The sequence below is a fragment of the Balaenoptera ricei genome, chromosome 10 (genome assembly GCF_028023285.1).
Source record: "Balaenoptera ricei isolate mBalRic1 chromosome 10, mBalRic1.hap2, whole genome shotgun sequence".
Classification (NCBI taxonomy): domain Eukaryota; kingdom Metazoa; phylum Chordata; class Mammalia; order Artiodactyla; family Balaenopteridae; genus Balaenoptera; species Balaenoptera ricei.
The window spans coordinates 17,661,113-17,674,989 of NC_082648.1; the positions used below are offsets into that span (position 1 = coordinate 17,661,113).

General features: G+C 37.6%; 1 protein-coding gene across 2 annotated transcripts in view; it reads right to left on the reverse strand.

The window, feature by feature from the left end:
- Positions 1–39: 39 nt before the first annotated feature.
- The window catches only part of RECQL (RecQ like helicase), a 36,626-nt gene continuing 22,788 nt past the window's right edge, over positions 40–13,877 (reverse strand). The window contains exons 7-15 of one of the 2 annotated variants that reach the window (XM_059935411.1): positions 9,947–10,113; positions 9,116–9,197; positions 7,919–8,040; positions 7,709–7,826; positions 6,793–6,931; positions 3,176–3,267; positions 1,879–2,098; positions 1,423–1,552; positions 40–843 (exon numbers count right to left, since the gene is read on the reverse strand). In XM_059935411.1, coding sequence (XP_059791394.1) covers positions 691–843; positions 1,423–1,552; positions 1,879–2,098; positions 3,176–3,267; positions 6,793–6,931; positions 7,709–7,826; positions 7,919–8,040; positions 9,116–9,197; positions 9,947–10,113 — 1,223 coding nt within the window. In that variant the 3' untranslated portion in view covers positions 40–690. Of the gene's footprint in view, positions 844–1,422; positions 1,553–1,878; positions 2,099–3,175; positions 3,268–6,792; positions 6,932–7,708; positions 7,827–7,918; positions 8,068–9,115; positions 9,198–9,946; positions 10,114–13,877 lie in introns of both variants that reach the window. The other variant, XM_059935410.1, reaches the window with a different exon arrangement.

Here is a 13,877-nt window from a genome sequence, read left to right on the forward strand (position 1 = left end):
AGTTCAAATCATTTATTTATAGATATATTTTTTTCCTAACAAACACAAAACTGACCACTTAAGTCTTAAGTATTCATTTCTGTGTTTTAAACGTAGACACATTCATTTGTGATTTAGATTTGGAGCAAATTTAACTATGTTATCTACTTAGTCAACAGTGTGGTCTGGTTAATATACCAGAGCCATTCTCTGTGAAATGTCAAAGCAGGGCTGTGGTTTCCAGAAGCTTACAGTTTTATTTTACTTCAATAGAGGTGTAGCATACTTGCTAATATTATTTGTATGGATACCTTATTCCTTTTTTATTTAGTAAAATATTCAGTATAATAACATTGTTATCAAAAGACAGTTGTGTCAAAAGAAGAAAATACAACTAGTTATGGCAAGGCATAAAGAGCTTAAGATAGTTATATGAACTTATTTTCTTAAGTATTTTACATTTAAAGGGTTTTACATTAAAATGACTTATTTTTCCCTTGTTTCATACTGTAAGTTTATACAATTCATGATCTCAAAATTTCAAAAGGTCTCAAATTCTCAAGTCTTCAATACTTAAGAAATAAATTCTGAAAATATAGCTCCATATGAATAAAATATTAATGAAATTGTCTTAAAATTAAACTTCTGATTAACTACAAAACTAATGGTGTATACATGCATAAACTATTAGAAACTTCAGAAGCACTCATCTCACGCATTATCAATTTTTCTTTTCTTAGCCCCTGTAATCTTACAGTCAGGTTGCTGAAGCATGTTCACCGACTTCTTCTGGAAGTTACTTGGAGTTTTTTCTTCCCTCTTTTTATCAGCTCCTTCAGAATGACAACTTTGAGGTGATTCAGCCTACAAAACAACAGCAAGACAAACACTAGTAAAAATTCAGCTATTCCATTTTCTCAGGAGATTAATAATCTCAATAGTCCTATTATCACCTCTTTAATTAAGTGTCCAGTGGTCTTGTTTTTTATCTTCAAATTTCTTCCAGTATGCGCCCCATCTTAAATAGAAGGGGCTGTGCTGTCAAGTCCTTAGACACACTGGTGCCTGGTGTGCTTTTGCAGGCTTGAGAGCAGTTAGTTTGTGACAGTGCTTTTCAACCTCTGCTGCGCAGGCAGACTTCTCAGCCAATAGTGACCACAAGCAAGGGCAGGGTGCCTCATAACATCAGACATTAAATGGAGTCTTCACATCCCAGAAGGTTGGAAACCCCTAGTCTATTAAAAAGCTAGTCTAAATTCTACTTAATACCTCTACAGAACACAAAAGTAGGTTTTCTCTCTTCTATACCCAGATTCCAGGAAGAAAACTGACTTAATCTCTTACTATGCTCCACTGGACGCAGGAGAGTACTAGTTAAAGAAAAGCATCCCATAGGCTTTAATGTCTTTTTCAAATATATAAAAATTAAAAATTAATAACTACCCTGAAACAGCTCTGCGTGGGCTTCTTTACTTGCATGGTAATAACATGTTCCTCATTGTTCAGAAGATTAGCTTTAGGTCCTATTTTCAGATATGAGATGGTAGCATAAGCTGTAAAACTGTAGTCTTCTCTGTAGAAGATAAAGGCCAACAATCAGGTTTTGACAAGTTGCAGACAACAAACTGAAGTTTATAAAAAAAAAAATAAAGTGCAATAATTTTAAGTAACGTTGATATGAAATATAAAACTTTTAGTATAAAAATGCAGTTTATAGAAAGTATTTTTTGTGCTTTTTTGACATACAGTAATCAAAGTTTGAATTTGTTTACTAGGTAAATTTTGCATAGGGTTTAAAAGTTCTTATGAAACAACCACAAAACCATTTGTTCTGCTGCAGTTATAAAAATGAGAATCATAAAGACAACATGAAAGGGCAAGATACGGGTTTGTATATACTTGAGATACTGCCGTATAAGAAAGTGCGCGATAATTTTCTCCAGGTCTTCACGAGGGAGTGCGGGAGGAGCAACACCTGCTACTCTCAATTTCGCTGCACCCTTTCCCATCCAAGAGTCGATCAGTTTCAGCGGCGTGAGCTTTTCTTTCAGTTCCTCTGCCTGCTTCAGGATCTTGATTAGATCCCTGCAGTACGCTGTTATATTCTTTCTTTCAAATGCTGTAATGAAAGAGGCATGGGTACAGGTGAATGGGATTTCAAAATTAGGGCAAGGATAGGCTGTCCTAAGTGGTTAGACTGGTTTAAAAAATGTCTTCACCCAGTGTGAGCCACCCTAAACACTGATTTGTTTCTATGTTCTGAACTAAGACTACTGCTCAAGTCTCTTATCACTAGATTAAGCTATAGTCTCTGTAAGACACTGAGATTTAAGTGATGTAAAGAAAATAATCTGGTTATCAGAAGGCCTTTGGGTATGCTCTAGGAACCAAAGAGTGTCAGCCAAACATGATTATGACAAATACTTGGTGTTCGTAGGCGAGTCAGTCTGTTCTTCATGTTACCTGATGCGTGCTCATTAAGCAATATTCTGACAACCGGTATGGCTTCCTAGGGACTCTAATTTCATGACAAGAATGTCGTGGACAGTTATTCCCAATTACTGATACTAGCACTCCGATGTATGTATCAGGCTCTTGTTAATTTGGTCAGTATAAAATAATCAAATAATCATAAATAATTTTCTCTAGCTGCAAAGTTAAAATTGTGACCTTCACCGACCAAGGCATCAGAACTCAATGAGGAATGGGTTAGTCCAGCTCTTCCAATAATACACATACACACAGGATTTTAAAAAGTGAAAAGACAGCACCAACGCACTGCTAAATTAGTGTCTTATGAGTGGTTAGCCATTATCTGGATCAAAAATGATACGCTGTAGTCTCTATTTTGCACTAAATTTCTCTTTCCAATCAGTAACTATAAAGCATTAGAGATTATCACAAGAGGTTAGCGTTCTCTTACTTAAAATAGTATTTCTATTCAGAAGGTTTTTAAACTTTTCCCTTCATTTCTTAAAAATTTAACATGTCCTCAGTGTAGCAACATAAAATAAATGCATACACATATGGCTTTTAATTTTGCCTCTGTTTCAAAACTTCATGTTGTCACTCTTGAATCTGGGAAATTCTATTCACACCTTGCTTATTCTTTTAAATCCATTTTGGGTGTCTAATATTGCCCTCATGTATTCCTACATATAAATATTAGCCTATAAGGATTTAAAAAACAACTCACAAATCTCTTTACAGCAATTATCACACATTTTGTTGCATGTTTCTGGGCTCCATACTTCATCAAAATGTTGAGCTATCAACACACGGCGACAGCTGCAAACACATCAGAGATACAAATTATCAAATAATAGAGTTTTAAGAATCCCTATTTTAAAATACAGAGTTATATACTGTATTAATTTCCTATTGCTGCCATAACATTACCACAAACTTGGTGGCTTAAAACAACACAAATTTATTATCTTACATTTTTGTAGGTTAGAACGCTGACATGGGTCTCACTGGATTAACATCAAGGTGTCAGCAGGGCTGGATTTCTCCTGGAGGCTCTTGGGGAGAATCTGTTTCCTTGCCCTTTCCAGACTAAAGACTGCCTGCATTCCTGGGCTCATGGCCCCCTTTCCTCTATCTTCAAAGCCAACAACAATGGGTTAAGTCTTCACATCACTCTGACATCTTATGCCTCCTTCCACATTTAAGAACCCTTGTGATTACAGTGGGTCCACCTAAATAATTCAGGATTACCTCCCTCTTTTAAGATCAGCTGACTGCAACCTTAATTCCCTTTTGCCATGTAAAGTAGCACACTCACAGGTTCCAGGGATTCAGATGTGGACATCTTTGGGTGACCATTATTCTGTCCACCATGTATAATAATTTTTTCCATATGTTGTTAATAGACATTGCTTTTAAAAAATTGTCTGAGATTCAGTATTTCACAACTACAGGCATACCTTGTTTTACTGCAGTTTGCTTTACTGTGCTCTGCAGATACTGTGTTTTTTACAAACTGAAGGTTTGTGGCAACCCTGCATTGAGCAAGTCCATTGGCACCATTTTTCTAACAGCATTTGCTCGCTTCATGTCTCTGTGTCACAATTTCATAATACTCGCAATGTTTCAAACATTTCCAATATTATTATATTGTTATGGTGAGCTGTGATCAGTAGTCTGAATTACTACTACAATTTGCTGAAGGCACAGATGATGGTTGCCATTTATTAGTAATAAAGAATTTTTAAATTAAGGTATGTCCCTTATTTTTATAGACATAATCCTATCGCACACTTAGCAGATTACAGTATAGTGTAAAAATAACATATGTGCACTGGGAAACCAAAAGATTCATGTGACTTGCTTTACTGCAATATTCAGTTTATTGCAGTGGTCTCAAACTGAAACTGCAATATCTCCAAGGTATGCCTGTATTAAGAGACTCTTCCTGATAGCAGTTTCTTGTATTTTACAGTATCAGTTTGAGTCTAAACCCCAAAATATGCTTCATGGGGGCTACTGGATATTGGATATTTTAAGGAAATTTTCGTTTTCTCATTTTTTAAACTAGATTATTGTGGCATCCATAGGAAAGAAATGCCATTTTCTATCACGATCTAATTGCTGCTTATTTCAAAAATTTTGAGTCATTTTTATATGATAGGCAATAAGACTACAAAGATGACTGAGACTAAAAATAGTAATTGTTGGGGAGAGGAGTACAAATGCAGGATTGTTAAAATGCATTTGAAATTAAGAGACCAGCAACTTAAAACAATCATGTATATATAGAGAGAAACTGCCATATATAAACCTCATGGTACCCACAAACCAAAAATCTATTATAGATAAACACACAATAAAGAAAAAGGAATTCAAACATAACACTAAAGAGAGTCATCAAATCACAAGAGAGCAAAAGAAGGAACAAAAAAGACCTACAAAACCACCCCAAAACAATTAGCAAAATGGCAATAAGTACATACCTATCAATAATTCCATTAACTGTAAATGGACTAAATGTTCCAATCAAAAGACACAGAGTGGCTGAATGGATACAAAATCAAGACCTGCATATATATGCTACCCACAAGAGATTCACCTCAGCTCTAAAGGTACCCACAGAATGAAAGTGAGGGGATGGAAAAAGTTACTCCATGCAAATGGAAATCAAAAGAAAGTGGGGGTGACAATACTCATATAAGACAAAACAGACTTTAAAAGGAAGACTGTTACAAGACTCAAGAAGGACATTACATAATGATCAAGGAGTCAATCCAAGAAGATATAACAATTGTTAATATATATACACCCAACGTAGGACCACCTAAATACATAAAGCAAATATTAACAGACAAAAAGGGAGAAACTGACAGTAACACAGTAATAGTAAGGGACTGTAATACCCCACTTACATCAATGGACAGATGATCCAGACAGAAAATCAATAAGGAAACACTGGCCTTAAATGACACATTAGATCAGACTGATTCAATAGATACATATAGAACATTCTATCCAAAAGCAGCAGAATACATATTCTTTTCAAGTGCACATGGAACATTCTCCAGGACATCACATGCTAGGCCACAAAACAAGCCTTGGTAAATTTAAGAAAAGTAAATAATATCAATCATCTTTTCCAACCACAACACTATGAGACTAGAAATCAACTACAAGAAAAAAAATGCAAAAAACACAAAACATGCAGGGGCTAAACAATATGCTACTAAACAACCAGTGAATCACTGAAGAATCAAAGAAGAAATGCAAAAATACCTGGAAACAAATGAAAACAAACACAATGATTTATAATCTATGGAATGGAGCAAAAGCTTTCTAAGAGGGAAATTTATAGTGATATAATCTTACCTCAGGAAACAAGAAAAATCTCAGATAAACACCCTAACCTTACACTTAAAGGAACTAGAAAAAGAAAGACAAACAAAACCCAAAGATAGTTAAAAGGAAAGAAATCATAAAGTTCAGAGCAGAAATAAATGAACTAGAGACTAAAAAAACAATGGAAAAGATCAATGAAACTAAGAGCTGGTTCTTTGAAAAGATAAACAGAATTGATAAACTTTTAGCCAGACTCATCAAGAAAAAAAGAGAGAGCTGAAATCAGTAAAATCAGAAATGAAAAAGAAGTTACAACCAATACTACAGAAATACAAAAGATCAAAGAGACTACTATGAACAACCATTTGCCAATAAAATGGACAACGTAGATGAAATGGACAAATTCCTAGAAATGTACAATCGCCCAAGACTGAACGAGGAAGTAATAAAAAATATGAACAGACCAATTACCAGTAATGAAATTGAATCAGTAATTTAAAAACTCCCAAGAAACAAAAGCCCAGCACTAGATGGCTTCACAGGTGAATTCTACCAAACATTTAGAAAAAAGTTAACCGCTATCCTTCCCAAACAGAGAATGACTTTTTTCTTTTTTTTAGACTTAAGATACTATTTATTTATTTTTTTACTTTTATACAGTTTTTAAAGGTTCCTTTCCATTAACAGTTATTACAAAATATTAGCTATATTCCCTGTGTTGCAGTACCTCCCACACCCCCACCCCTATACTGCTCCTCCCTGACCCTCCCCACTGGTAACCACTACTTTGTTCTCTGTATCTGAGAATATATTTTCTTAGATTCAGGCATCCTGCAGGTTCATGTACTGGTTCCCACCCTTCAGACATCTGCTTTTACTGGTTTGCACTTGATGTTTCACTAATGTATCTACTCACTTGAGTAAGGACTCAAAGTAATGTCATATGCTTTCATATTGTGCTTGTCTTTAATTGACAAAAGTGACAAAAAGGTGTGTGCTTACTTGCTTATGTTTTGGCAGTATGACACCATCTCATAGAGCTTCTGTTGTCCCACATTTTCCATCACCACCATTGAACTTATCCTGAATATATCTCCAAAGCCATAATACAAAATACAGTCTGCTTTCATGTCATCTCGACCTGCAGTGGGAAGAATCTTGAGATTGCATAATTACTTTAAAAAGTCAAACATGCAAAAATAATATATAAAATTTGCTGGCAATATTTCGTAGTCTAAATATATATCTAGAAATTTCAGACGGAGCTGTGAAGGTTAATTTGTAACAGCTGCCCTCAAATTTTTAAAAAAATGACTAAAGAGATCTATGAATAATCAGCCTTACTAGCTTAAAGATGTGTCCATAAGTAATCCAGTTATTTAAATTATAGACTTGAAACCACTAATTAAAAATTCAGGAGGCAAAGATGGACATCAAATTATTTTAGCAAATATGAGAAGAAATAATTCATGACACTCCAATGGAACATAAATAAGATTTCTCCATAGGCAAATATAAAACTACAAAAAAGATTTCATTGTTTGTTATAAAAATACTAGCCAATAAAGAAGATTAAAAATACAGTATTATTAAACATCATTTATAGTGTTTTTAAAGCTCTTTAAAAATTATTTCTAGGGGACTTCCCTGGTGGTCCAGTGGTTGAGAATCCCGCCTTCCAATGCAGGGGGCACGGGTTCAATCCCTGGTCAGGTAACTAAGATCCCACATGCTGTGGAGCAACTAAGCCCACAAGCTGCAACTACTGAGCCCGCGCACTCTGGAGCCCATGTGCCACAACTAGAGAGAAGCCTGCGCGCCACGAAAGAGCCCACACACTGCAACTAAGACCTGACGCAGCCAAATAAATAAATAAACATTAAAAAAAAAATTATTTCTGGATGTGAATTACACATACCTGCACGTCCACTCTCTTGGTAATAATTTTCCATGGATTTACTCATTGAATGATGAATAACAAACCTCACATCTGGTTTATCAATTCCCATACCAAATGCAACTGTTGCCACTACTACCTAAAATGTGTTAACATTTTATATATTAATGAAGCCAAGTTAAAATATATTCAAAGGTGAATTGGGCTTCTACTGAAGATGTATTACTTAACCTGAATTTCACTAGCTGACCATCTTCTGTGAACCCTGGTCTTGTCTTCTGGTTCCATATTGGCATGGTATGCCCCTGCAGGAATCCCCAGTTTCTGAAAACTCACTGTAACTTGCTCGGAGTCTTTCTGAGAAAAGCAATATATTATTCCTGTAGTAAAAGAAATGGTTAGATACATATAGTGCATTCCTAGGAAAGTTTTAACTCACACACTGAAGGGGTTGATAATTACAATGCATGGGGGAAAATAAGAATTATGAAAAATTCCAAGGCCCTGAACACATACTGACTTTTCAGTGTAATTCAAGGTCTGATCACCAACTTGCTCCAGAGCAGTAACAAGCCTGGAGCCACCAGCTTGGGTTCCCATTATCTCAGTTCTCTCTCCAACTTTATCTCCCACTACATAGTCTTTCTCAAACTGATGCCCCACAGCTCCACAAGATATTAACAAGCACGCTATGAGAAAAGAGTTTCGTGTGCAAATAAGTTTGGGAAGGTTAACAAAGACAAACACGTGTGTCTCCTTGTTTGCAGGGCTGGTCAGAACTTCTAAGGTGCTGATACACCCTGTGACTCTTCAGGAGGAATAAACAGCTGCAGCCTTTCTCAAACTTATTTGACCCTGGAACTCCTTTTACCCATGGCCCCTATTAATATCTCCTGAAAATCTACAGAATAGTTTTGAAATGTTACTTTTACACCAACTCTTTGCTTTAGTAACACTTGTCTCTACATTAATCCTGGAACACATGTTATACGCACTCTCAACTCTATACTTAGCTCATTCAGTATGTACTGTTTATTTCTTTAATGTGTCCTTTACTATAAGGAACTATATTTTATATCCCTTTAGAAAATCACTGCTTAACCTTCAATCATATACAGTGGATACTTACTAAATATGTGCTGTTGATAATTAACAGTATGTCAATATGTCCACTCTTTAATGCAATTAAGTGTAAATAAGCAAAAATAAATCAGTTTTATGACTCATAATCTGTGTAATTAGCAAATGCCACACCTGATTTCTAAGATCACCAAGCAAATTAATTTTATCATGATATTTTCAAGTATCTTCTGCCATGCATTAATATTTCTGGTGCTAATCTTTTTCTCAGTGTATTAGTGTAAATAATATTTGCTACTTTTGGAAAGTTCTCTCTCAGTCTTCAAACTTGGTTTGTTTCTATATTACCTGATTGCCCCTTGTATCTTCCATTAATGAGCTTTACAATATCCTCAATAAAATCTTCAGTGCTTGAGGGCTTCTGCCGAACCTAAAAAAAAAGTCAACTTATTAAAAAGTAAATTAATGAATACCATTCATGCGGTCGTTTACTTACAACTTTCAAGGCGCCGCTCTTTCTTGGGCATGGTGTTTTTTTCTATTACTCTTTCACTCGCCCATCTGACCCTATCACCTCCCAGACTCTTCTTGATCCTTATTTTTGAATTTACCAGAGAGAGGAGGCACAAAAGCAGTGAATAACTTGTAAAGACAGAGACTTTTTAAATTTTCTGATGCTACTTTTGTAAAAACATAAACCATGGCAGAAACAACTAGTCAGTAAGAGCTCAGAAAAATATTAAGTCTGTCCTTAAAAGGATTGGAAAGTAAAAACAGCTGTGAGGTTATTTACCTTTCAAGGTTGTATATCAGATAAAATCTAAATAGGGAGTAATAGCAAATCTTTAGTGGTATATTAATTTTTGCATTATTTCATAATTAATTTCTATAGAGATGTCATTAGGGTCCTCAGTATCGATACACGCTTTCTCTCCATCCTTGCATAAGAAAGCATGTATGCAAACTTAATGAGGCAGTGTTTTCTACTTAACCGAGCAAAGAATTAAATTGCACAGGAGCTCTGCAAGGAAAGCATTCTTTAGTAAGTCTGCTTATACTCACTTGATTTTTTTAAACTTTTAAACATAATTAACTGTGACTCATGTAAATAGACATAATGAAAAAGTAACCTTTCTTCCGAAATCCTTCACAAAATAAACTGACATAAAAGTTACATACCTCATAATAGAGATTTGGCCGATTAAAAGAAGCTGTAAAAGTAAAACACTTTTCAACACACAGTATTTTCTGAGCATCCTTCAATACATGACTGGTCGCAGTTGCAGTCAGCCCAATTAGCGATGCACTGGGGAACTGCCGCTTCAAAATACCAAGGGCCTTATAATCTGGGGAAAAAAAAAAAAAATACAAAGTAGCCTCTTCCTATCCTTTAAGGAGTAAATTACACCTGCTAACATTCTGCAGATCATCAAGATGACTGCAATTTTACTTCCACAGCCATCTGTATCTAAGCTGTGGTTGCTCCCTAGCCTTGGTGATAGACAGGCTTTACTCTACTTTTAACCGGTTCTTCAGAAACACTGTTCTTGGCCATAGGTGTCTTCAGTAGGGAATACCACAACATTTCCAATCAGCTGAGCACTGGTCTACATCTGCTGAACAGTGGATTCGAGAGGCAGAGTGGGAGGAGCCATAGTGTTTGAATCTATGGCAACTGACGAGAGATAAAAAGACCATCAGTCAAAACCCTTCTACCACAGGTATCATCCAAGAGTGGCAAACTCAGAACAGAAAACGCTTGGTGAGGGCATTGGTTTTTATATAACCCACTTCAGGAAAGCCATTCTGGGCTCATATTTATCAGACACATCTAAGTCACTAGATAAGTTGTCTATGAGTACACCCTTAAGTACTTAAACTATTTGGAGAAAAGTGAAAAAGAAATGTGGGAGAAATGGCTCAGTGCTAAGGTAGAGGACTCCTATGAAAACAGGGAACAGAAAGTAACTGCTTGGGAAGTTGTGAAAGCTTCAAGGGAGATAACATCTGAGTTGGGTCTGGAAGAATCCAGCAGAAGTTCGGGAGGAAGGGAAGAAGAAGAAAACATCAGGCAGAGGAAGCAGCATACACACACACGGCAAACACACTGGCATGAAATCACTCGGTAGGTTCAGGTATCAGCGAGCAGTTCAGAGGGGCTAGATCACAGGGTGCTGTGCTAGATGGACCTACTTACTGTCAACCCCAGTCGGCTGGGAACTCTATTCTATTCCCTGGATGGTTCCAAGTTACAGCTGGACCAGAAGAGGAACCTGTGTAAGGCCTGGGAGGCAGGAGGGAAGCAGCTGCTACACTCTCTGAAGGGCCTTCCCGGCAGATAGGATGGTGGACAAGTGCCCAGCCAGTGCCAGCCTGTTCCAGTTCTTCCCCACTCCTCCTTCAGCTCTTCTTCCCAACTGTAGGCTTCGCTGATCAACACTGTCCCCCTAGAGGCCTGGCAGCAGACCCACGGAGGTGACGGCTACTGGGAGGAAACTAACCAGAGACCTGCCTGAGCTCCCCCTGTGCGGCCCCTTTGGCAGTGGCCACGCCAGTTGCAGATTCCCCTACAAGCTCCGGTTGGTGCTCCCACACCAGTGCTCCAGGGCTAGTCAGTGACTTTCCTCTGATCCTCCAACTCCCCCTCCAGACCTTCCCTTCCCCAGCTCCTCCCACAACTGTGCAAGGTCTGCTTCCTAGAATAAATCCCTTATCCCTTAACATTCATAATAGCTCAGCTTCCCTGCCCAAACCCTGACCGATACTGTTACTCCAAAGAGTATAAAAAGGCAGGTTTAAGTAAGACTATGAACTGAACAGTTGGTTGATTCTAAGGAGCCAGAACTTTGTCCTATAGGAAATGAGGAGTCGTGTGATTTTTCAAGCAGATAAAGGACACAGTCTATGTTTCAGGAATTGTCTTTTGGTGGAAGTGTGAAGGATGGGCTGGAGTAAAGCAAAAGGCTGAAGAAAGGGAGATGAGTTAAAAGGTGGCAATGACAGACTGGAAAACAAAAAACAGTGAATATGAAATAAGGCATGACACTGAGAATAAATCAGAAAGAAAAGACTGAAATACATGAACTGGAACCCCATAGGTCCTAGTGACTATTGGGATATGGTGGTGGGTGGGGGAGAGAGTCCAAGATTCATCCATTCATCAACTGGCATATGTTGAACACTTTTAATTATGTGCCAAGCACCTAGAGACCTAGGCACCAGAGATAAAGTGAGAACAAGACAAAGATGCTATGCAAACAGAACTACAATTCAAGCAAAGAAATCTGACAATGCAAGGAGTAAACCAATAAGTATCTGATTATCAGGGCATGGTAAGTGGTCATCATGATAACCTTATTGTAGCTGGAGTATAACATGTGAGGGGAAATTGGGCAGAGACAAACAGGGGACAGATCACATATGGTCTTAGGGACCCCAGTTAAGAATATAGATTTTATTCTAAGTACAAAGAGAATCTGCTGGGTAGTTTAGGGAGGGAAGTAACATGATTTGATTTGGTTGCTGGGTGGAGGATGAACTGTAAAAGGGTAAGACCGGAACACAGACCAGCCAGGGAGCTACTGTAGTAGACTGATGGAAAGGAGCCCAGCTGGACTTGAGAAATAGCAGTACATACACAGAGAAGTGGACAAGCTTGAGATTCAACTGAGAGGTGGAGGTGACAGGACTTGGTGGTGGGCCGGATCTGCAGAGGTAGGATAAGTCAAGGACAATGTACCACCATGAAGTCATTTGTTCTCAGCTCCAACTCCACCCTTCTAGACTCTGCTTTGTGGTGCTGGCGTGGGGAATCTCTGCTTTGCCGGCTGGCCCTACAAGTACAAAGTACAAGGCTGGGGGAGGAAGAAGACTGCTGCTCCTCCAGTCTGCTTCCTGTGCGTTTGCTGGTGTTCTCGAGAATGTCGCCCCAGCAAGGTTTAGCCACCACTTAGCAGCAGCTGAATACAGTTGGCAGTTTTCTAAGCTTTGGAGAACCGACTTCATCACAGGTCCACCCTATCTCTGCCTCCACAGACACCAGCACCAGGGAGCTGGGCCTCCCATGGGTCTGAGTGTCAGCTCCACAAGGCCCCTCCTCTAGGTTTCTAAATCTCATCAATCCCAACCTTTTCTTCCTGTTCCCCCAGCCCTAGGGATGGTAGTTGCTTCTTCTAGCTTTTACCTCCATGATACCTTGGAGTTTTCTTTTCCTTTTTTCAGTTAGCTGCCTATAATCACTTTTTACTTAGTTAACAATTCTTTACATAATGTAATGTAAATTCTCTGTGTTCAAATAACTGGTATAGCTTTTGCCTCCTGACTAGACCCTGACTAAACAGATCTGCTAAAACTTTGGCTTGAGTAAACGTGTGAGTGGTTAAGTGATTTTCTAAGATAGGGAAGACTGAAGGGGAAATTGCTTACGAGAACAGGGAGGAAGAGGGAAAGACACGGAGAAGGGAAGCAAATCAAAAGATTTTGATCAAGAAAAAAAAAAAAAGTTTTTGATCTAGCACAGCAACAGGGCAAATAGTGATTCCCAGTTACAAGACAGAAGGAAAAAGAACAGGCCTTTTGGGAGGCATTTAGTTGTAGTCATGCTAATTGAGATACACATGAAGAAAGAGAAATTTTACAATGTCTTGAGACAAGTGAAAGTGGAAATACAACATACCAAAACTTACAAGAAGCAGCAAGAGCAGTTCTAAGAGGGAAGTTCATAGCAAAAAACATCTACATTAAGAAACAAGAAAGATCTCAAATAAACAACCTAGCTTTACATCTCAAGGAACTAAAATAGGGAGAACAAACTAGGCCCAAAGTTAGCAGAAGGAAGAAAATAACAAAGATCAGAGTGGAAATAAAAGAAATAGAGACTAAAAAGACAATAGAAAAGATCAATGAAACTAAGAGCTGGTTTTTTGAAAAGATAAACAAAATAGACCAACTTGTTAGCCATACTCAACAAGAAAAAAGAGAGAAGACTCATATAAATAAAATCAGAAATGCAAAAGGAGACATAACAACTGATACTATGAAAATACAATTATCAGACAGTATTGTAAACAATTATATACCAACAAATTCGAAAACTCAGAAGAAACAGATA